This window comes from Herpailurus yagouaroundi, unplaced genomic scaffold (assembly GCF_014898765.1).
Source record: "Herpailurus yagouaroundi ecotype Mexico unplaced genomic scaffold, PumYag 192, whole genome shotgun sequence".
Lineage (NCBI taxonomy): Eukaryota > Metazoa > Chordata > Mammalia > Carnivora > Felidae > Herpailurus > Herpailurus yagouaroundi.
Window position 1 is genome coordinate 21,841,636 of NW_024412423.1, and position 24,174 is coordinate 21,865,809.

Genomic DNA, 24,174 nt, shown 5'->3' on the forward strand with positions numbered 1-24,174 from the left:
ATAAATAAATAAATAAATAAATAAATAAATAAATAAATAAATAAATAGGTTATGATGCTTATTCTTTATAAACTCAGGAGTATCAGGCAAGAGATCATTCATATATCATGATGTTGGCTTAATGTTGGCTTTTATGTCATGATGGGAGCTATTTACATGGCTGTTGTGTTTCCTCTATAACATAAACAAAAACTATAAAACGTTATGCTTCCTGGGGAGACTGGGTGTGGTTCAGTTGGTTAAGCGTCTGACTCTTGATTTTGGCTCAGATCATGATCGTGCAGTCGGGAGATCAAGCCCCACATCAGGCTCTATACTGTTGATGCATAACCTGCTTGGGATTCTCTCTCTCTGCCCCTCCTCTGCTTGCATGCATACATGTCTCTCTCAAAATAAATAAATAAACTTAAAAAAAGTAATGCATCCTTAGTAAGCCAGGTACAGAATGACTGATGACTGAAACCGATTATGGTGTTTTGGGGTAAACAGCTGTAGGACTATCACAAAAACAAACCAAAAAAAGTCCTTTTTAAAATTTTTGTGTAAAAATGTTTATTTTGGAAATATACACACTTTAGTAAAAAGAATATAAAGACACTCAATATGACCATCATCAAATTTTAGTAATTAAGAAAGACATTTTTTTATCTATATCTTCACCAACTCTCTGCCTCTCCCCAATGAATTTGAAGCAAATTCTCCATATCATGTCCTCCTAAAATATTTCAATATGTTTATCTAAAGACCTTCTAAAACACATAAACATGATACCATTATTACATTTTTAAAAGAAATAATTCCTGGGGCACCTGTGTGGCTTAGTTGGTTGGGTGTCCGACTCTCTGTTTCAGCTCAGGTCATGATCTTATTAACGTTTGGTGAATTCGAGCCCCACATCGGGCTCTAAGCTGATAGTACGGACCCTGCTTGGGTTTCTCTCTCTCTCTCTCTCTCTTTCTGTCCCTCCCCCACTTGTGCTGTCTCTCTCTCAAAATAAGTAAATAAACTTAAAAAAATTTTTAAAGAAATAATTCATAAATATCATCCAGTATCCAGTGTTAATATTGCTCTAATTGTCCCATGATTGTAAAAAATTTCTTTAGCTGTTTATGTCTGTTAATTGAAATAGAATTTCCTCCTCTTCTTTCTCCTTCTCCTTCTCCTCCTCCTCCTCCTCCTCCTTCTTCTTCTTCTTCCTTTCCTCCTCCTCCTCCCCCTCCTCCTTCTCTTTCTTCTTCTCCTCTTTCTCTTCCTCCTTCTTCTCCTTCCCCTTCTTCTTCTTTTTTAAAGTAACCTCTGTGCCCAACATGGAGATTGGACTTATGACCCTGAGAGTTTCATGTTTGGGGCGCCTAGGTGGCTCGGTTGAGCATCCAACTTCGGCTCAGGTCAATGATCTTGCGGTTTGTGAGTTCGAGCCCCATGTAGAGCTCTATGCTGAGAGCTCGGAGCCTGGAGCCTGCTTCGGATTCTCGGTCTCCCTCTATGCCCCTCCCCTGCTCATGCTCTGTCTCTCTCAGTCTCTCAAAAAAAAAATAAATAAATGTTGAAAAATTAAAAAAAAAAAAGTTATATGTTCTACCCTCTGAGCTAGCCAAGTGCCCCTACTTTGTTTTTCTTCCTCAAAATTGTTTTGGCTATTTTGGCCTTTGTGTTTCCATACAGACTTTAGGGTAAGTCTGTCAATGTTAAATTCCTATAATTTTGTTATGGATTGTATTGTATCTATAGATCAATTTGGAGAGATGTGGCACCATAGCAATATTTTAATACGTAACATGGTATATTTTTACATGTATTTAGGTCTTCCTTGATTTCTCTCAGCACTGTTTTATAATTTTCAATATATAGAACTTGCATTTCTCTTGTTGAATTTATTCCTAGCCATTTTATTGTTTTTGATGATATTGTGAATGGTATTGCTTTCTTTATTTCACTTAGTATTGTTTGTTGCTTGTATATACAAATACATTTTTGTCTATTGATCTTGTATCTTGCAACCTTCCTAAACTCAGTTATTAGTTCTGGCAGTTTTTTGGGTAGCTTCCATAGGATTTTCTGCAAGCAAGATCGTATCATTTGTGAAAAAAGACAGTTGTTCTTTTCTTCCAAACTATTCACTTTTAATTTTTTTTTTATTGCTTACCTGGCTAAAACCTTCAATACACTGTTAAATAGAAATAGTCTGAAAAGGGGCACCTGGGTGGCTCAGTCAGTTAAAGAGTCCAATTTCAGCTCAGGTCATGATCTCATGGTTCATGATTTCAAGACCCGTGTCGGGCTCTGCGCTGACAGCTCAGATCCTGGAGCCTGCTTCGGATTCTGTGTCTCCCTCTCTCTGCCCCACCTGCTCAATCTCTGTCTCTCTTTCAAAAATAAATAAACATTTAAAAAAAAGTTATACAGGATCACTTCATATACTATTCTATTCTGTTCGTTATATGTGAATCAGGGGCCCAGCCCAGATTCAAGAGAAGGGGAATTTGATTCTATCTATTGATGGGGCAATGGCAAAATTACTTTGTAGGACAGGGTGTGAGATGAGGGATATTATTGTGGCAGTCTTTGGAAAACAGTTTTGCTACAGGTAAACAGGGGGGCCTGGGTGGCTCGTTTGGTTGAGTGTCCAACGCTTGGTTTCAGTTCAGGTCATGATCTCACAGTTTGTGGTTTCAAGCCCCAAGCTAGGCTCTGTGCTGACAGCGCAGGGTCTGCTTGGGATTTTTTCTCTCCCTCTCTCTCTCTCTCTGCCTCTCCCCCACTCTCTCTCTCAAAATCAATAAATTAAAAAAAAAAAAAAGTCAACACTTGTTTGTTCATGGGGAGGGTGGAGAGAGAGAGAGAGAGAGAGAGAGAGAGAGAGAGATGTGGTTTTATGACTCATCAGATTAAAAAAAAATTAGGCAAACCTATCAGGAGGGACAAACTAAACACCAGGCATGCAGTTGTGTAGTTATGCATTAACAATTTCAGTTATTATCAAATTATCATTCATACGAATGAACAATCCCAGGCCGAATGGTGTTCCTTTCAGCCAGAGGAAGAGGATGATGTCAACTCGTCTCTCCTCAGAAATGGAAGTAAAATCGAGCTTTCAAGACCAGTGTGAACGCAACTTTCTTGCTGACAATAAGTGCAAGTGCCACCTGGTGGTGAGACAGCCAAATGTGCCTTCTATCCTGTTGACAGTATTTACTGTGTTGTCATTAGAGTGTACGTAAAGTACTTAATGGAAGACAACAGTTCATCTGCAAGTGTACCTGTCCAAACAAACAGCCAAAGCACAAACACAGGAAGGGAGAGGGCATAATAAAAAGGGAGTAGTAAACACAGGACATCCACTTTGGGGCGTCAAGACAAATCAAATCACTCTCCAGGATTTTATTATTAATCCTCTGTCCTGTTGACTTTTATGCACCTTCAAATCAGGTATGAAGGCTAGGGGAGAGGATAATCTAAAGAAGGAAAGGTTTGGGGTGCTTGGCTGGCTCAGTCGGTAGAGCACGTGACTCTTGGATCTCTGGGTGGTGTGTTTAAGCCCCATATTGGGCCTAGAGCTTACTTAAAAAACAAACACAAACAAACAAACAAACAAAACCCCCAGAAAGGTTTGCTACTACATACAAGGCAAAGGAAGTAGTTTAGCCAAATAATGACTATAGTGATCAGCTTTAGAACTGCTGGCTCTTTCCTCCATGTTGTCCATTGTCTCAGATCCTCCTGGACCCACAGGCACTTGAGAACTTACTACAGCAAAACCCTGGTGGCCTATTTAGAAAGTAAGAATAATCATTCGGTCAGATTGATGATGCATCTTTCTAGTTTAACAATCTTTGAAGGAAACAAGGGGACGATAGTTATTACGCTAGAACTGTATGATCCAAATAATAATGGCTACCAGTCTGATGTGGTTACTGTGCACCAGGCACTATGCTCATCACTTTACATCTCATTTAATCTACATAACCCTATATGATTTCATCCTGTTTTACAGATGAAGAAACTGAATTTTTTTTCCTCCAAATATTTTTTTTTTATTTTGAGAGAGAGAGAGAGAGAGAGAAATGAGAATGAGCAGGGGAGGGGCAGACAGAGAGGGAGACAGAATCCCAAGCAGGCTCTGCACTGTCAGCACAGAGCCCATTGTAGGGTTTGAAGTCACCAACGGAGAGATCATGACCTGAGCCAAAGTCGGATACTCAACCAAATGAGCCCAGGAGGAAGCTAAACTTTAAGAAAAGTAAGGTAACTTGCTGATGACCCACACAGTGTTACAGACGTTGGGAGTTGGGATTCACCATAAGGCTTAAAAAGCCTAGGTTTCTCTCAGCGTTGCCTCATCTACCACTGGTTTCACGTTAAGATCTTTGAAATCTATGTCTGTTTTCAACCTCTTAACGTAAGTTTCAAAGCTGCACTCTGCACTAATGCAGCACTGCTGTCCGCTCAAAGCTTGCTTTATTGATTTTAGGAGGCTCTAGCTCCTAATTGCTGACAAGGAGAGCCATTCTTTCCATCTCCTCTGGGTATTGTCTCTTAGCTCCCCTGCTCCTCCTGCCCCTGCCTAGCTCTGGAATGCGGAACCCTGTTCCTTTATTGCACACTTCCCGTGCCAACAAGGCCTTCTTCCTTCTGGACCTCTCTGGCTGTAGGCTAGAGGTGGCCCAACGTCTTCTAGGATCCAGTCTTGGGGGGTAGATTAGGGAGGGGGAAGATTGCCCTGCAGGTGGGTTAGTTAAAACCAACCCCGAAACAAAATCTTCCCGCTGCCCCAGAGTTCGCAGGACGTACGGTTAGGGTTACCAGATGTAGCAAATAAAATTACAGGACCCAGTTACATTTGAGAATAGGAAGTAAAAAACTATTCGTTGTTTCTGTGAAATTCAGATTTAACTGGGCATCCTGTATTTTACCTGGCAACTGTAGGTAGGGTAGCAGGGATAAAGCAGGAGATTCGGGGCATTGAAAGGAGGAGGCTTCTGGGCCTTTTCAGGGAATGCAGAGCCACCCTGGCGTATTGTGTGCTGCTGGCGGCCAGATCGGCTCGCGCGCGTACCGAGAGGGCCGCAGCCTTCTGTTGGAACCCCGTCTAAGACTTGGGGATCAGGAAAGTTCGAAGAGACCCGACGTGTCCGGCTCTTGAACAGCCGCAGGTCCCACCGCACAGGCCCCGAACCACAAGCCACAGGCAGGCCGCCCGACCTCAAGATGGCGCCCGCGACGACTGCCAGCTGCCAAGATGGCGGCACGGAATCGCGCTCGCGCTCGCGCTCCTGACTCCCCTCCTCCAGGCCTCTTGGGGGTTGGGAGCGCAACGCGCGTACCCGTGCGCGGGTTGCCCTGCGTCCTGGGTGGTGGTCCCGCCAGCCGCCGGCCCCGCGCCATGCGTCTCTTCGGTTGGTGGCAGCTCCTGCTTTGGGTGCTGGGGCCTCCTGCCTGCGGCCTGGAGGGTGAGTGCGTGCTGGGGCCGTGGCCGGGGGCGGCAGGCGGCTGCGGGCGAAGTGACCGGGCGCGGTGGAGGTCTGTCGAGGTGACGCTCTTAAACCTGCGCGGGGGCCCGCGGCGCGCCCCTCGGCCCTAACTGGGGCGGCCGGCGCGCCCACTCCCGCATCGTCGTGACCTTTTACGCCGGTGGTCTGTTCTCCGGGTCAGGGGTGGCGAGGACCCGGTTCCGGCTCCCGCAGCAGCAGGCGTCAGTCAGCCAGGAGTGACCGTGTATTAGCGTTTACTGAGCCTTAGCTTTTATTATGAATGATAAAAATCATAACGAATAGCCGCCATTTATGGTGCCCTTCCTAGGAGGCGGAACAGTGCCTTGTCTCAGGTAGTCCTCTCAGCTACCCTAGGAGATAGGCTGCAAGAGTATCTCCGTGTTACAGGTGGAGACGCCTGAGTTGGAGGTTCGGGTAATGGCAGAGGTTGTCTATTTACCTGCAGAGCCCACGCTTTCCTTTGCATCCTGATGGATCGCTTTTTTGTTTGTTTTTTAATTAAAAACTTTTTTTAATGTTTGTTTATTTTGAGGGAGAGAGAGAGAGGGGGCAAGCAGAGGAGAGGGAGAGAGAATCCCAAGCAGGCTTTGTGCTGTCATTTGAGGAGCCCTGCCTGGGGCTAGATCTCACAAACTGCAAAATCATGACCTGAGCTGAGGTCCAGAGTGGTGTGCTTAACCCTTCGAACCATCCAGGTGTCTCTGGATCACTCTTCTAAGAAGGCGGCTCTTGCTCAAGTGGCTGTATGAAGGACAGATGAGAAAAATACAGGAGACTCCCAGGGTAACCCACTGCTTGCGGTGGCATGCTCTCAGGGCATTCTCAGGTTGGGAGGCAGCCACCTCGGAGGCATGGCTGGGGCCAGGAGTGGGGTCTTAACCCTCAGGGCTGCCTCACACCACTCCTCAGTTCTATTAAAGTCCAGACCCTTTGACCTTGCCTGTAATTCACTACAGGAGTAGGCAGGTCTTTCCTTTCCCCTGGGGTGGGGGTGTCCTGGAAGGAGGCAGGGTAGCTGGGTATCAGGGAGAAGAGTGAATAGTAACACAAATGTTATTAATGAAAGCCCTGGTTATGTGCCAGGTGCTGTGCTTAGTGCTTCATGAGTATCATCTTACTGAATTTTCAAATGCTTATGAAGCAATTGTTGCTGTGGTCCCCATTTTACAGATCAGGAAACTGAGACTCGGCATCAGTAAGTCTTTTGCCAAGGTCTCCAACATCCGGAAGTTGAAGAACTATGTTTCAAGCCCATGTCTGCCTACCTCATGATCACACCTCTGTACTACACCTCCCTGTCCCTGCACTTAACCACCAGCTTCAGAGAGGGGACAGCATGTGTTGGATAACTTTTGTTTGTTTCTCAGATCATTCTCTAGTCTTCTCTACCCTGTGCTGTGCCTGAGTGGCTGTCCTGTATGGCATAATAACTGGCTCTCTTGCCTCCTGCCCCTCTGTGGGTTGGCATGAGGGGAGAGTGAGGTCAGGATATTGACTCTCTCAGCTCCCTCCCCCAGGGATTATCACGGCTTGGCTTTGTCCGTCCATGGAAAGTCATAGCTTCTAGAAGGCTAAGCTCACTGTTTCAAGGTTCTGTGACTGTTTCTGAACTCTTAGAGTCTGTGGGTGGTAACTTGCTCCCTCTCTGCTTTACTGGCCTTGGAGTTCCTTACCATTGCTCTTCGTTTCTTCACAGCCAGCCCATACGTTGGTGGTGCCTTTACTGATTTCAGATTGCCCAAGTTGAGTGTGGTCTCTGCACAGGGGACTTTAACTTAGTGTTAAAGTCAGTGGGAGACCACTTGGCAGTCTGGGTCATGTGCATGCAGACCTGAAGAAACACTAGCCTTAAGGTGGGCCATTGGTCATCATGGCCAGGCCATGAATGGGGTGAGGACAGAGGGACTTTCACCAGCTGTGTCCTTTTTAGGGGGCTGAAAATCCAAGGCTTTTTTGTCTTAGTGGACACCACTGGCAGATTAGCACCTAGAGGTAGCAGTGCTATCCAGGTGTCAAAGCACAGGAATGAACTCCTGGCTTCAGCACCCCATGCCTGTCTTCACTAAGCAGTCAACTAGCAGATTTTTCCTGAGCACCCATCCTATGTCATATACTCTGCTGGGCATTTGAGGTATAGTGGTGAGCCAGATGGAGAAACAGGACTGCCCTCTTGTATGATGGGGAAGGCAGGCATTAAATGACTACAAAGAAGTAAATTTCAAGAGTGGAATCCCATGGCATTATTGGGTGGATTGGATGCAATGGTAGACACCTCTGGTCTGGGTCTGGGAGGATGAAGTTCACCTTAAAGTGGTGAAGTAAGTGGTAAGATCTGAAAGATGAGGGTTGCTTGGGTGGCTCAGTCAGTTAAGTGTCCTCTTAATTTCAGCTCAGGTCATAATCTTGCAGTTTTGTGGGTTCAAGGCCTACCTCAGGCTCTGGGAGCCTGCTTGGGATTCCCCTTCTCTCTCTGCCCCTCCCTCACTTGTGCTCTCTCTGTCTCTCTCAAAATAAACAATAAATTTAAAAACAGAAAGAAAACCCTCAAAGATGAGTCAGATTAGCCAGAAGGAGAGAGAGTAGAGGGCTTTCCTGGCAGGGAAACAGCCCTTGGGACAAGTAGGTGGAGGAGATCATGAGTGTGCAGGGAACAGAAATGTCTGGTGATGCCTGTTGAGAGTGTGGACAGTGGCCACTTCACGTGGTGCCTGGGTATCACTGCTATGGACTGTAGACTCATTCACAGGCAAGGGGAAGCCACTGAAAGGGTTTTAGTGACATGATCAGACTTGCCTTTAGCTTTCAGTTCCTCTTGTGTTGCTGTGAGGAGCAGGGTCTGGAGAGGGAAGAGAGGGTCAACCATGGAGCCCAATTGGGTATTACAGCAATTGTCCAGGTAATAAATGGCGGTGGCCTGGACTGAAGGGTGTGAGTGGGGATGGGAGAACTCTAGAATGTAGTTAGCAGAGGAATTCATAGAACTTAGTTATAGTGCCTTTCCATCTCTTTGAATCGTAAACCGCAGTCATCATCATCACTACAGGCCTTGAACCCACAAAACTGCGGGTGATGATCATCATTTATGGAGTGCTTACCACATGCATGGGACTACATACATCTTTTCTCATTTAATCTGCACAGGAGCCCTGTGAATTTCTGTATTGTGGTATTTTCTCCATTTTTAGATGAGCGCAGTATTTCCTATTGAAAGAATGGGTTGCTGGTCCTCGAACCCCTGGCTGTTTTTGGTCCTTTCCCATGTGGCTCCCTGCCTCAGAAACCATTGTGAAAAACCTGTGGCTGGTTCAGAGTCTTCTGAACAAAATTGGAAGGGTGTGAAGGATCTGACCTAGGTTATGGCTCCCTGGCAGCACTGGCTTGGTGCCCCTACCCTTATTCTCCAAACATCTTCCTTTCTGCCAGTAAGGTAGTAATTTTCACCTTTGCATCGCTCAAACTGTAATTGCCTTGTTGAGGTTAAGAAGCAGTCTCTTTTAATTCTCTTTCCCTCTCTCTCTGTACCCCCCCCCCCCATAAATAAATAAACTTAAAAGAAGCAGTCTCTTTTATTTTATTTATTTTTAATGTTTATTTATTTTTGAGAGAGAGAACAAGCAGGGAAGGGGCAGAGAGAGAAGATAGAGGATTGGAAGCAGGCTCTGTGCTGACACCAGAAAGCCCAATGTGGGGCTCGAACTCAAGAACCCTGAGATCATAACCTCAGCTGAAGTCAGATGCTCAACTGACTGAGCCACCCTGGTGCCCCTGTACCCCTCTATTTTTGTGTACCTTCCCCAGTTCTTCATGAATTGTGAGGTTTTCCAGTCTAGCTGGTGGGAACAGGTGCTTTTCTCAACTCTGTGTGATCCTAATCCTTTTGAGTGTTTTTTTTCCCCCAGCTTTGGGAGCTTACTCACATGCAGATGTTGACTGGTGTCCTTGAGGGGGTGCGGGGAGGGTCTCTCTCCAGGTCTTGAATCCTGTCTCTGCAGCTTGCCCATCTCCACTTATTCTGTCCCACAAACTCTTTCTTGGTCTCTCTGAACCCTCAGTACTTACTGTATACTCAACTTGAGGAGTCTCCTGGACTGCCTGCTTTCCCCTCCTGAGCCATGGCAGGAACTCCCTCGGGCGGGCGGTAAGCTGGAGCATTTGTAGGGCTGTCCTCACTGATTTCTCTTCCTGTTTCTCAGTGATCCCTGTCCTTCGTTGCCTGCTAACTAGTCTCCTGAAACTGTTTCACATTTTTGGCTTTTTTTGGGAAACTGTTTCACATTTTTCAATATGGAGGGTAAATCTGGTCCCTTTTACCCCATCTTATCCAGAAACAGAATTCTCAGAGAATGTTTTTAAACTGGTGAATTTGTAAATCTCTATGGGGATATTCTTGGAGAACTTTTACAAATGTGCGTACTTTAGGAAGCTCCCAGACCCCTTCCCAACTTTGAAGCCAGTTGGTTAGTCACACTTTGGGGACATGCTTTTGGCATGGCAGAGCCCATTACCTGGCTGGTGGTTTCCCAGCCACATGATGAGTTTGTCTGAGTGTGGCTGGGCTCATTTGTTTCCCCTGGTCGGTGCCTGGCATAGAGTCTGGCAGCTCTTGTTGAGTTCATGGGAGCTGGAAGGTGGGAGTCGCTGTTATAGAAGTGAGTGGAGATTGCTCAATGGATGTATAAGACTGCCCTAGACTTCCCTTACCTGAGCATTTTACCCATTCTCTGTCTAATGGCTCCAAAGTGAGAGGAAAGTCCTCCTTCCCCCCTGCTGCTGTCCCTGCACTGAGCAGCCCACCTCCTGGCACTGTTATGCCCAGAATTCGTGATCCCCAAAGACCACAAGGGAGCCGAGTCCGATGCAAAAGCAAAGAGCCTTTATTCGAGCTAGCTCGAGTTCAATCCCCTACCTGCACCGACGCAGCGGTGAGATACCAGGGAAAGAGAGCGAGTTTTAAAAGGACAAAGGTTTTATTGGGGCCTGGGGGCAGTTGGTGAGGTAATGGCTGTGGCCTCAGCCGATTGGCTGGGGAAGGGTCTTGGGGAAGGGTCTGAGTCCTGTTAGGCAGGTGAGGGGGGGTTACTCAAGGGGAGGAGGTGTGGTCAAGGTGAAGGACACAGAACAAGATGGAGTCGGCTGGCGTAGGCCCGCCCTTTCAGCACTCGTACAGGCAGTAGCCCAAGGGCAGCAGGCTCTGGCTGGAGAGTCCACCCCATGCAGTGTTCTCAGGCCTTGTGGCACAGCAACCCTGGAGGTATCATGTAGGGGAGGGGAGGGTAAGGCCCAATCTGGAGGAGCAGCCAGGACATTTAACTCCTTGACCTGGCTCTGCTACTTACTAGCTTGTGTGCATTTGGCCATTACACTACCTCTCTGTGCCTCAGCTTGGTCCACCTATTTGGTGGGGATGGTGACCCTTGTGCTGCCGGTCTCACAGAGCTTTTATAATGTGCGCAAAGATGCTTTGCCGTAGTGGAATTTTCTATAAAGGCATCATTATTTTGTCAGTCTCATCAAACAAATGAAATTGTTAGTGTTTGTGTTGTATTTTCCTAATTGGATGTCTGCCCTGGAATGTTTTTGCTTATAATCCATAAAGCAGGTTTCAGGTTTTGCATGAAGCTGTGTATTTATTTGTCCACTTTATATTTGGCATTGATTAGTACCTTCATGATCTGGAGACTAGGGGTGGTCCTCTGATAGTTTCATGGACAGGTTACCGTTTTTCCCTATAGGGGAGCGTTTCTTATTTCAGGAGAACTGTAAATCTTTGGGGTTCATGTGCTCTGAAGTGACATGACTGTGAACATGCTGGCACGTTTTAGTTGCAGAGGAACACAGTCACTTGCCGTCGGAGGAGCAGTCTGCGCCAGCTCTGCAGGCAGGGGCCCTGTCGGTGGCTGAGGAGCAGCCCTCCCGCGGCCAGGCGGGACAGGACAGATCAGCCGGAGATGCGAGCGCAGTGCTGGGGCTGGACACGGGTGGTGACCACGTGGTGATGCTGTCCGTGATCCCCGGGGAGGCTGAGGCTGAGGCCAGGCTGGGCCGTGAGCTGAGCAGCGGCACCTGCGGGGCCGGAGGGGAGGAGGACTCACGCTGCAGTCTCCGAGAGCATCTGTTCTCTCTGGATGGCGCTGGGGCGAGCTTCCCTGACCGAGAAGAGGAGTATTATCCGGAGCCCGAAGTGGCTGACACGGATCCAGCCCCACCCGAGGAGTCCAATAACACCGAGAGTCTGAAATCCCCCAAGGTGAACTGTGAGGAGAGAAATGTGACTGGATTGGAGAACTCCACTCTGAAAATTTTAAATATGTCACAGGTAAGAAAGAATGGTTTAGCACTTTTCATCTTTTCAGTATGTGGGTTTTATGACTTAATATTCTCAACCTTCAAATGGAGGGTCACAGTCTTTATCCTTTTGTAAGCAGGGCTGCATCAGTGAAAATTGACTTGCGTCTCTGATGTTTGTAGGGACAGGAAGAGATATGACTAGTGTTGATTATGCTTTTTAGGTGGCTTAAGCCTAGTCACCTTGGGGTGCCCTCACCACCAAGCCTCATGATGAAAATCCCAGTGCACAGATAGGCACTTGGCCTCAGAATCCTAGCAGTTTTCTTCTTCCCTGAGGTCTTTGTTAGAGGCAACTTAAAAATACCTGAACTACTGAAATTGTGATATAGCATTGTTTAGACCAGTGATACTCCTGGGAAGCATGTTCTAGTAATGAAAAGTTTCTTTCCTCCAAAGAATAGGACTCCAGTATTTACTCCAGAGTGAGAGCTGAGACCATTGTCCCCATCCCAGCCACGCATTTCCAGCCCGTTGCATAAAGGATGATTCCAAAGAGAACACTGGGATAACGACTGACTGTTGCTGTAAGATTGTTAAGCCAGATAGCAGGATGAGTTCAGTGTGCTTATGTAAGAGAAGAAATCCTGGCTCTGCAAGGTGTGGCTGCTTATTTTAGATGAGGATGTGTGGTACGTTGAGCATCCGTAGCCCCTCCCAAGTGCAGGGGTCAGCCCTGGCCTCACTGCCTCCCCTGAGTGCTCTGTGGGACTGATTCTTGGCACACACATGGCCAGGAGAGTGCACTTTCAGCAGTCTGAGTGAGGGTGGTAGCAGGGATGGTGCACCCTTAAATTGAACTAGCCTTTGGCCAGCCAAATACATTCATCTGACTGCTTAGTACAGACTTTGATCTGCTGAGATGATGGTGGAGATGACAGTGCTTTAATCGTGCCATTAGATTGTGTGTGAGGCACAGGTCAGAGGCTGGGACAGTAGCCTGTGTCCTGTGACTACTTAGTATTTGAATTGTTGAATTATGAAAAATAATAATATTGCTCTCTAGTAGTATCAAGAAAGCTTACAGGAAAGTTTATAATTTGTCGTTTCATAATACTTTTCTACTGTTTCATGGATTCATATGGTTAAAAACCCAAAAGGTTCTTTTAAATTTTTTTTCTTTTTTTTTTTTATCATTTAAAAACATTTTTTTGGGGCGCCTGGGTGGCTCAGTCGGTTAAGCGTCCGACTTCAGCTCAGGTCACGATCTTGCGGTCCGTGAGTTTGAGCCCCGCGTCGGGCTCTGGGCTGATGGCCTAGAGCCTGGAGCCTGCTTCTGATTCTGTGTCTCCCTCTCTCTCTGCCCCTCCCCCGTTCATGCTCTGTCTCTCTCTCTGTCTCAAAAATAAATAAACGTTAAAAACATTTTTTTAATGTTTATTTTTGACAGCGTGCGCGCGCGTGCGAGAGAGAGCCAGCGCGTGATTGGGGGAGAGGCAGAGAGAGAGGGAGACACAGAATTCGAAGCAGGCTCCAGGCTCCGAGCTGTCAGCATCGAGCCCGACACGGGGCTTGAACTCATGGACTGCGAGATCATGACCTGAGCTAAAGTCAGACACTCAACCAACTGAGCCACCCAGGCACCCCTTTAAAAAAATTTTTTTTTAACATTTAATTCATTTTTGAGAGAGAGAGAGAGAAACAGAGCGTGAATGGGGGAGAGGCAGAGAGAGAGAGGGAGACAGAATCTGAAGCAGGCTTCAGGCTCTGAGCTATCAGCACAGAGGCCCTTGTGATGCTTGAACTCACACACCACAAGATCATGACCTGAGCTGAAGTCGGACACTTAACTGACTGAGCCACCCAGGCGCCCCTAAAATCCAAAAGGTTCTTAAGGGGAAACCCTACATCTCCCTTGGGTTGGTGTCCCTCCTCCTCGCCTTGGAAGCAGCGGTGTTTACAGTTTCTCGGGCATCTGTCCAGAAAAAGGTACGTGCACATTTACTGCTGACTTTGACACTTGTTCCTTTTACCACAGGACCTCATGGATTTTCTAAACCCAAACGGTAGTGACTGCACCCTAGTCCTGTTTTACACCCCGTGGTGCCGATTTTCTGCCAGTTTGGCCCCTCATTTTAATTCTCTGCCCCGGGCATTTCCAGCTCTTCATTTTTTGGCACTGGATGCATCTCAGCACAGCAGGTATGTTCCCTCAGTAGAGTTTACGTGTCATCCTTCCAGATGAGGGTTGCGGTTATTTGGAGGTCATCATCGGTTCAGTTAGAGGCAGAGCAGGTAGGTGTGGAGTAGCGGGGGGGTGGATAGAGAGGGTGAGTGGTAAGGACTGTCAGACTTCTCAGGGAGCTGATGCCTCCCTCTCTGGAGGCCCCTTAAGAGGAGGGATTGTTCTCTGCATGGTGGAATTTAAAGGTGGCTCCGTCTGATGGCAGTGGAGGGGCCAGTGGATTATTTAGGGTTTTGGCCAGACTGAATTAGCAAAATTAGTGTCACAAGTGTGACCTTCCTGAGACTCAACCCCAGTTTAGGTTTCCACTCCCAATAGCCCAACTCAGCATCCAATTCTGTGTTGGCTAAGGATTTATTTCTTAACTTCTGTTATTTTTTTCTTTCCTTTCTTTCCCTCCCCCATTCTTCTTTCCTTTCTCTCTTTTTTTTAAATGTTTATTCATTAAAAAATTTTTTTTCCTTATTTTAAAAAATTTTTTAAAATTTACATCTAAGTGAGTTGGCATATAGTGCAACAATGATTTCAGGAGTAGATTCCTTTAATTCCCCTTACCCATTTAGCCTATCCCCTCTCCCACAACCCCTCTAGCACCCCCTCTGTTTGTTCTTCATATTTAAGAGTCTCTTATTGTCCCCCTCCCTGTTTTTATATTATTTTTGCTTTCCTTCCCTTGTGTTCATCTGTTCTGTGTCTTAAAGTCCTCATATGAGTGAAGTCATATGATATTTGTTCTTTCCTCTTGTTTACACTTATTCGTGCATGCATGTTTCTTAGTGGACAGTCAATAAATTAATATAAAGAATTAATTTAGCCCTTTAAAATGAAATTTACTTTTGTTATATATTGTTCCGTGGGCTTTGTCTTTTTTAGATGTTCAGTGAGGTAAGTTATAAAGAACTACTTTGTTACGATGTTATGTGTTTCCCCCAAGTGCTGTGAGTGTGCATGGATTGTCAAGTGTGCCCCACCTCCTCGAAATCATATGCCCTTTAGCAGATCACAGGAGATTGTGTGTGAGTCAGTTTGGAAAGTCTGGAACATGGTCAAGATGGTAAAAATGAAGTTGAGTAAAACTTTTTTGAGTAAAAATTAAAAAAAAAAATTTTTTTTTTAATGTTTATTTTTGAGAGAGAGAGAGAGAGAGAGAGAGAGAGAGAGAGAGACAGACAGAGTGCGAGCAGGTGCGGGACAGAGAGAGAGGGAGACAGAATCTTAAGCAGGCTCCAGGCTCCGAGCTGTTAGCACAGAGCCCGACACAGGGCTTAAACTCAGGAACGGTGAGATCATGACCTGAGCTGAAGTCAGATGCCTAACCGAGTGAGCCACCCACGCGCCCCTTGAATGAAAATTTTGAGTAAAAATTTGTGCTCCACTGAGCTTCAGTGAGGGTAATGTAACTGCCAATGTTTTGCACAAATTGTTTAGGAAGAAAGAAATTTCAGTGAGTTAGTGATCTCACAAGGGCTTCAGGGAAATATGAACATGGCCTGGCCCAAGGGGACAGACTGATGGGAAGGACAGTCTAGGTTAGTGTCAGACTTTGGGCCTTCCCCTGCCCACAAGGTGGCAGGGCTGGCTCCCATCAGCAGTTTAGTGCTCCGGGTTTCGGTCTCACCCGCCTACTCCCCATTCCCTGCCAGCTTTTATCATCTGCTTTGTTCCTTCGTCTTCTTGCATCCTTCTCAGCGCCTGCAACAGCGCCTTAATCATGGAGAGTAGGGCATACTTGTTATATGGCCTGGGACGTGTGTCTGCCTCATATGTTAATATTTAAGTTACAACAGGTTTACAAAAGAAGAAATCCTGATTACCCAATACTGTCATTTTACAAACAGGGGAAACTGAGGCTTCGAGGTTACACAGTCTGCCCAAAGTTCACACAGCTGGTTCAGTGGCGGAACGGAGGCTTCAACCTGAGCGTTTTGACTCCAGAGCGTATACCACTACTCTGTATTATGTAAAGGTGAAATGGTACCACTCAGATCATATTACATCCTGCCCCAATTGGGAACTTCCTGGTGTGTCTGCTAGATCATAGATTCCCTTGTGCAGACTTACCAAACTAATTGCTTACTATAAGTTGACTCTTGTATGAGGGATAGAGCTGGGCATTCTGGAGAGTTTGAAATTTCTTCCGTTAAGTAAATTGACACAGTGTGCTTTGTCCATGAATTAGGATTTTCTAGTCTGATCTCTTTTGGCAGTTAGCAATTTAAATAGTGGAATAACTAGGAGCATCTGGTTGGCTCCTAGTAAGAGCATGTGAGCATGTGACCCTTGATCTTGGGGTTGTGAGTTGGAGCCCAATGTTGGATGTAGAGTTTACTAGAAAAAAAAATACTGGAGGGGCAGCTGGGTGGTTCAGTCGGTTGAGTGTCTGACTCTTGATTTCACCTCAGGTCAGGATCTCATGGTTCGTGGGACCAAGCCCTGCATCTGGCTCTGTGCTGACACTGTGGAGCCTGCTTGGGATTTTGTCTCTCCCACTCCCTCTGCCCCTCCTTTGCTCTCTCACTCTCTCATTCTCTCTCTCAAAATAAATCAATAAACTTAAAAAAAAAGTGGAATAACTGTGTTGAGGGTAGTTCCTTATTGTAATAGAAAGCAACTCAGCAGAACAGAAATGCCCCCAACCTCAACCCATAAGGAAAAAGGTCAAAAATAGCTGAAGCATATAGTTTGAATATCAGAAACCTTTATAGGTCACAGGAAGCTGATCCATTTTCATTCATTGCTCTCCGTTCTGATAAGGTAATTGTGTGAGAAAATCTGCTGTTAATTCAGGTTTTCTGACTGACTTCTTTCTCTCATAGCCTTTCTACCAGGTTTGGCACCGTAGCTGTTCCTAACATCTTGTTATTTCAAGGAGCTAAACCAATGGCTAGATTTAATCATACAGACCGAACATTGGAAACACTGAAAATCTTCATTTTTAACCAGACAGGTATGTAGAAATAATATGCTGTAGAAGGGATTTTATTTTAAACCTTCTTTTCTAATGAACTGTTGTGGTTCTGCTAACAGTCTCTCAATCAGGGGCATCCAGGTGGCTCAGTTGATTAAGCATCTGACTCTTGGTTTTGGTTCAGGTCATGATCTCACAGTTCATGGGATCAAGTCCCTCGGCAACAGTACAGAGCCTGCTTGGGATTCTCTCTCTGCCCTCCCCTTCCTTCACCACTGCCCCTCCCCCCCATCTCCGCTCTTACATTCTCTCTCAGAATAAATAAATTAAAAAAAAAAAGTCTTGAGGCACCTGGGTAGCTCAGTCAGTTAAGCGTCTGACTTCAGCTCAGGTCATCATCTCGCGATCCGTGGTTTTGAGCCCTGCATCGGGCTCTGTGCTGACAGCTCAGAGACTGTAGCCTGCTTCTGATTCTGTGTCTCCTGCTCTGTGTTCCTCCCCTCCTTGCACTCCGTCTCTCTCTCAAAAATAAATAAACATTAAAAAAAAATTAAAAAAAAAAATCATTGTGGCAAGCTTAACATGAATAGGTAATTTTAATGAGTACTGATACCTTTTAAAAAACAGCTTTATTGATTTAGAATTCACATACCATACAACTGTAGACAACTTTTTACATACATTTTTCACTTCAGTATAATATTTACACAAAAATGTGCATCAATCATTGGTGTTGTGAGTGATGAGTTTTCACAAAATGAATACCTTGGGTAACTGGGACTCAGATTTACAGAGGACATTACCAGCGCCCGCCCCTCCCCAGCACTGCTGCTCCTGCCCACAAGGATAACCGCCATCGTGACTCCTGACGCCGTGGACTAGTGTTACTGTTTCTGAACTTTATATTAATGGAGACATACAGTATGGATTTTTTGTTTTTAATGTTTATTTTTGAGAGTGAATGAGTGAGCATGAATGGGGGAGGGGCAGAGAGAGAGGGAGACCGAGGATCTGAATCAGGCTCTGTGCACAGTCAGTGCAGAGCCTGATGTAGGGCTTGAACTCATGAACCGTGAGATCGTGACCTGAGCTGAAGTTGGACGCTTAGCCAACTTAGCCACCCAGGTGTCCAGTATGGATTCTTTTGTGTCTGGTTTATTTCAGTCACCATTATGTTTGTGGGATTCATCGGCGTCACTGCACTGCAGGTGGTTGTATTTTCTTCCTTTGTGTTGCCATGTGGTGTTCCATTTATTCATCTATTTGCAGATGCTATTTTAATTCCTTAATATTTGCCAAAACATATGACCTTATTTTTTATTCTGTATAAGTCTGAACACTGTATAATAAGAAATTTTCTTCTTTGGAAACATTTGCTCCTTAGAAGCTTTAATGCCTTAATTAGGAGCATCCCACTTCTTCCTGAAGTAAATTCATTGGAAATAAAAATAAGTTATATCATGCCTTCCATATATATTAAGTTGCATCTAATTATATCTATACTAAAGAACCAAGAGCTCAGTTACCTCATAGGAGTAAGAGGCTTGTTATCAGATAGTTAGCTATTCAGGTCTTACAGTACCAGAGCCCTGATTATCAATCAGATTGATAGGGAGAGAGGGAGCCATTTTGCTCAATGCTCTAAGAAAACCTAGAACACAAGTGAAATTGAGAGGTCACAGCATCTTTGGTAATCACTGATCTCAGTGGTGGGTAGTTCTAACAATTTTTTCAGTAAATTATTTAAAAGCTTTTTGAATTTGGGGCCCCTGGGTGGCTCAGTCAATTAAGCATCCGACTTTGGGTCAGGTCATGATCTCACGGCTTGTGGGCTCGAGCCCCGCATTGGGCTCTGTGCTGACTGCTCAGAGCCTGGAGCCTGCTTCAGATTCTGTGTCTCCTCTCTGCCCCTCCCCCACTTGTGCTCTGTCTCTTTCAAAAATTAAAAAAAAAAAAAAAAACAAAAAAACTTTTTGGATTTAGCATTCCTGAACCTGTGAAAACATTCTGTAGGTCCCTGAGAGTAGCTTTACCAGTTACTTGTTGAATTTTGGTCTCAAAAAAGAAAATACAGGGGCGCCTGGGTGGCGCAGTCGGTAAAGCGTCCGACTTCAGCCAGGTCACGATCTCGCGGTCCGTGAGTTCAAGCCCCGCGTCAGGCTCTGGGCTGATGGCTCGGAGCCTAGAGCCTGTTTCCGATTCTGTGTCTCCCTCTCTCTCTGCCCCTCCCCCGTTCATGCTCTGTCTCTCTCTGTCCCAAAAATAAATAAACGTTGAAAAAAAAAAAATAAAAAAAAAAAGAAAATACAACTCTTACAATGCACTAAGACCCTTCTGAGGAGTTCATGGTCATTCGAGTGTTTAGGCTTTGAACTGCTGAATGGGTTCCTGTTTCTTTGATGTGGTGGGAGAAAGGCAAGGTACAAATTATACCAACAGGCAAATGAAACCCATCCCAGATATACTAGTGGTAGTGTTTATTTTAAGACTGCATATCTTTTTGCATGCCATGCAAAATACTTCAGAAAGATCTATAGCGGTGTGCTTTCTATCCGATTTGAAACAGCTGATTTCTCTTTCAGGTATAGAAGCCAAGAAAAATGTGGTGGTAACTCAAGCTGACCAAATAGGCCCTCTTCCCAGCACTTTGATAAAAAGTGTGGACTGGCTGCTTGTATTTTCCTTATTCTTTTTAATTAGTTTTATTATGTATGCTACCATTCGAACTGAGAGCATCCGGTGGCTCATTCCAGGACAAGAGCAGGAGCATGCGGAGTAGTGATGGACTAAAAGCAGAAGTCAGATGAGGAATTTCAGAAATTAATGCTGCACTTTCATACATTTTCTCCAGTGAAGTGTCCTCTTACAACTTCAGGCAGATTAAAAGAATCATGCATTTGTTGAACTGTTAAATGTGTTAAAAATTATAAATTGTTTTAATTAATACTGCAATAAGCAAATGCAAAAATACTCGGTAGAGTTCACTGTTGTTGTTTTTAATAATCCAATATTTTAAGAGAGTAATCCAGTTTGAAATGCAAAGCTGTGTTCAGGTGGTATGGTGAGTAGAATGACAGTACACGTTACAGTTTTAGAAAACTCTTGATTCCTTAAATAAATGTCTAAGAAGGTTGTTTTTCTTTTCATTTGCAATTTTGCTCTCAGTCTGTAATCAGGAAAGTGTTCTGTTAGGAAGAATAAGTAGAATCGGTAAGTGTGACCTTCTAAGTAACTGTTGGGAAAATGGAAGAGTCAACTGCTTTGGTGTTTGTGATCTCTCATTTCACCGAAAGAATATGAAGTGCTTTAAGCTGTTTCTGGATAAGGCAGATGTTAGGAGAAAGTAAATGTTGTTACCTAACTAAAGCTTATTTATTGTCAGTTCTAGGCTAAAGCATGACTCAAATTTTAGTCACAATTCCCTAACCGGCATGCATTAACTGAACCTTAATATGTTCTTAGCAATGTGCTAGTTTTAGTGAGAGCCATAAGAAATATCTAACACTGTTCTTGCCCACAAGTTGATTCTATTCTAGTGTAGATCACATGTAGAAAAGAGAGAACACACAATTTATTCCAATGTTTTGGAAAGCTCCTTCTAAAAGATCCCTTAAATTCAGACATGACATCTAACTACAAAATGATAATTAACTTTTATACTGTTTACAGTGTTATAGAGTATTTCATTTTCTAACGCACCCTACATTCTATGGAAATGGAACCGTAGGTGAGTCACCTTTCAGAATGTTACACTGGACAGGAGTTTATGTATAACTTTATATTGTGGACAGCTGTGGCTGGAGTGGTCACTCACAGGAGAGGATACTGGTTCAGAACAGTACCATTATGATTTTCATTTTACAAATAAACACACTGAGGCATAGAAAGAGATTGAGTAACTTGCCCAGGTTACACACATAGTAAGTTGTTGAAGCTGAGATTTGAACCTTTACATGTATGTGTATGTATACTTAAGAATTTAAGAAGAGGGGCGCCTGGGTGGCGCAGTCGGTTAAGCGTCCGACTTCAGCCAGGTCACGATCTCGCGGTCCGTGAGTTCGAGCCCCGCGTCGGGCTCTGGGCTGATGGCTCGGAGCCTGGAGCCTGTTTCTGATTCTGTGTCTCCCTCTCTCTCTGCCCCTCCCCCGTTCATGCTCTGTCTCTCTCTGTCCCAAAAATAAATAAACGTTGAAAAAAAAAATTAAAAAAAAAAAAAAAGAATTTAAGAAGAACTTCTAGTGATTCCATCTTTTTTAACAACTAACACTCGAGTATTACTATGTGTGTTCCAGGTACTATTTTAAGTGCTTTACATACTCTGTTTTGTTTACTGGTATAGGAGCTCTAGGAGACTGACACTAGTATTACATTTCCTTATTTTACATAAGGGTAATAAATGAGGCCTCAAGTAACTTCTCTTGGTCAGGCAGCTTCCAGTGGTGGGACCCAGCTTCAAACCTAAGCATGCTGACTGGAGGAGCCTCTGGTGGGCTGGGACCTTGCCCTGCCTCTATGCCGTGGCCTGAGGGACCATCATAATACATTTCCCTCTCATTTTTCCCCTTTGCTTCCCATAGTTATAGTTACAGTATAGCCATCACTTAGCACTTTGGTCTTATTTTGTTTTGCTTAACAAATAAATATTTCACTGTTGCAAGTAGTTTTCCTAACCATGATTACTTAATAGGTCTTTGAGTAGATTCAGCATTACTTAACTTTTTTTTTTTTTAATGGCTGTGTATTGTCTCAATTCCTTAGGGGCACACTGCCAGACTGGAGATTATCAAAGATACAGGTATTTTCATACCTTTGAAATGTAAGGGGGCCCTACTCTAGTCTGGAGTTTGAGGAAAGGCTCTTAGGATGACACTTAGGATGACTAAAGGATCCATGGCTTTGCTTCTAGTACTTAGCTGAGACAATCTTTCTGGGTTTGCCTTGAAGGGAAATTGGAGCAGGGCTGTTCCCTAGACAGGAGGTTCAAGCGTAGAGAGATCAGTTGGGAGGCAATGGTACTGAAGGAAAGGGAAGCAGAAGGCAGGAAGGAAGGTCCAAGAGTTACTAAACCACCCTAGCCAAACATAGTATCTGTCTAGCAGAACACAGTGCACTGGTACTCATGCCAGGGATGGGGAGGGCCGTGATTCAACTACATGGAAGACAGCAAAGATCATGCTAGTCACCAGGGACAGAAGTCCAAACACTTCTGCCTACTATGTAGTATCGGTTGCCAAGGAAAACACAACACAAGCACTGGATGAACAGCATTTTTACTCACAGAAGAGACACAGCCAAGATCAGCTCCAGTAGTGTGCCTTGGTCCTCCACAGCAGCCAAAGGCCTGAGTGCCACTCTAGTGCCTAAGCACAAGTCACCCCTACCCATGGAGTGTGAAATACTGAAACGGGGTGGGGGAGCATGCCCCAGGGATATTTGACTTAGTGCTTAATCTGAACAAAGGATTACATACCGAGTCTGGCACAGGGAAGGATATTCCCACATAAGGTGATAAGCCCAGACCAGGCTACATAGGCTCTTTAGGACTATTGGTAAGCAAGTATTCTAGGCCCAAGGCCCATTATTATTTAGTTGAGTAGGGCTTAAAGGACTGTGAGGAGGAGACTGCCTTTCCCAAGAGTGTCCACTATACAGGAAGTGCTCAATTTTTGCTAAAGAACTTAAATCCTACTAATTGGAAACCTACACAAGAAGGCAGAGTATTCACAGCCACTACTGGTAGACATCACTTCCTCTGGGTCCTACTGGCATTACTACTGCTGCTTTTCATAACTAGACCTGAGATGCCACAGTTTCCTACAGTGGATTTAGGGAAGGAAAATGATGAGGACTCTCTTGTTACCTCACACCTACCAGTTTCATTTTGCAGTTCTCACTTTAATAAGCAAATTTGTAGAATACAAACTTGTTTTCCCCCAATTAGGTACTGGAAATAATATGCAATTTTCAATTCCATCCCCAGTCTCTGCCCACCTGAGACATCAGGCAAAGGAATCCTGGGTGTCTTAGATCAATGTCTTGAGACCAGTGGTATTTGATCAGGGTCTGGAGATTCCTTCCTTGAGTTTCTGTCAAGTGGGCAAAAGCTAAAAAGGTGGGTTGTGGAAGAAGTCTTAATTTTAGCATATTTTAAGGCAAAAAGTCTTTTCCCCACAACTCCATATTGGGAACTATAACTGCTAGCGACTGCTAAGTTGAACTGATTGGACTCTCATATATTGCTAAATCCTATGCAAAACTGATTAATTTGCTTAAACTGGTAAAAAAAGGTACAAGTGAATATACTAAAAACCAGTGAATTGTACGCTTTTAAAAGGTGAATTTTATGATACGTGCTATTACATTAAAAAAAAAAAAAGGCAACTGGGGCGACTGGGTGGCTCAGTTGGGTAAGCGTCTGACTCTTTCTTGATTTAAGCTCAGGTCATCATCTCAGTTTGTGAATTTGAGCCCCGCATCGGGCTCCGCCAGTGCGGACCCTGCTTGGGATTCGCTGTCTCTCCCTCTCTCTGCCCCGCCCCCGTGTGCTGTCTCAAAATAAACAAACTTAAAAAGGCCATGAAAAAGGAATAAGAAAATATTAGCAAATACCTATGTAAAAGAATACCCCCCCCCCCAAATAATAATTAGTAAATCTATCTACTATATACCTGGAGTGCCTACTATGAGCTATTTTTTAGAGAGCACTAAGAGCCAGGTTTCCAGATTGTCGTATCTGGGCCAGCAGAGAGGAGCCAGCGTGCCAAGGCCTCAGCAGCTAGGGAAAAAGACACAGCAGGGTTTACGTTCGCAGCCTCGGCTCCCTACCTTACAAGCCCCGTTCGGAACCACGATGGTTCCTGGCCCTCCGCGAGCAGCAAGTGGAGCGTTGCCCGAGCACCCACCCGCAGCTCATCGCCTCCTGTCCCCGCCCGCGACGTCCTGCCGCCGGCGCTGGCTCTTCGCCTCACCGCCCAGGAGGGAGCTCAGCACAGGCTGTCCGTGAGTGTGCGGCCAGCGGGGCGGACGCCGAAGAGCCGATCCAGAGGTCACACCTGAGCGCCCAATGCAACGCGGCGCGCAAGCTAGCCGGCCCACTCTGCCGCACGGGAGCGAAACGAATCCCGTGCAAGCACCAAGCGACGGGCGCGGAGCGGGACCTGAGAGCGCGAGGGCCTGCGGGGGCCTGCCGCACCGGCCGGTCGGCTGCCAGCGCCATCTGCGGCCTCGGAGCTCCCGGGGGCCTT

General features: G+C 45.3%; 1 protein-coding gene and 2 long non-coding RNA genes across 4 annotated transcripts; 1 reads left to right on the forward strand and 2 right to left on the reverse strand.

Annotated features, from left to right (window-relative positions):
• Positions 1 to 3,595: 3,595 nt before the first annotated feature.
• On the reverse strand, positions 3,596 to 5,148 carry LOC121010722 (uncharacterized). Its single transcript, XR_005781343.1, has 2 exons — positions 4,914 to 5,148; positions 3,596 to 3,768 (listed from the first exon to the last, which is right to left on the reverse strand). It is a non-coding gene; the product is annotated as an uncharacterized LOC121010722 (long non-coding RNA).
• Positions 5,149 to 5,224: 76 nt separating this feature from the next.
• Positions 5,225 to 20,063, forward strand: TXNDC15 (thioredoxin domain containing 15). The gene is made up of 5 exons (XM_040444508.1): positions 5,225 to 5,450; positions 11,315 to 11,808; positions 13,816 to 13,979; positions 16,839 to 16,969; positions 19,513 to 20,063. Exons 1-5 carry the CDS (start codon positions 5,240 to 5,242, stop codon positions 19,707 to 19,709), a joined length of 1,197 nt encoding a protein of 398 aa, XP_040300442.1. The 5' UTR covers positions 5,225 to 5,239; the 3' UTR covers positions 19,710 to 20,063.
• Positions 19,636 to 24,161, reverse strand: LOC121010721 (uncharacterized). Of its 2 annotated transcripts, XR_005781341.1 has the most exons (4): positions 23,833 to 24,161; positions 23,599 to 23,705; positions 22,922 to 23,034; positions 19,636 to 20,115 (listed from the first exon to the last, which is right to left on the reverse strand). It is a non-coding gene; the product is annotated as an uncharacterized LOC121010721 (long non-coding RNA). The 2 variants fall into 2 exon arrangements; XR_005781342.1 differs by lacking the exon at positions 22,922 to 23,034 and having other exon boundaries at positions 23,833 to 24,088.
• Positions 24,162 to 24,174: the final 13 nt, after the last annotated feature.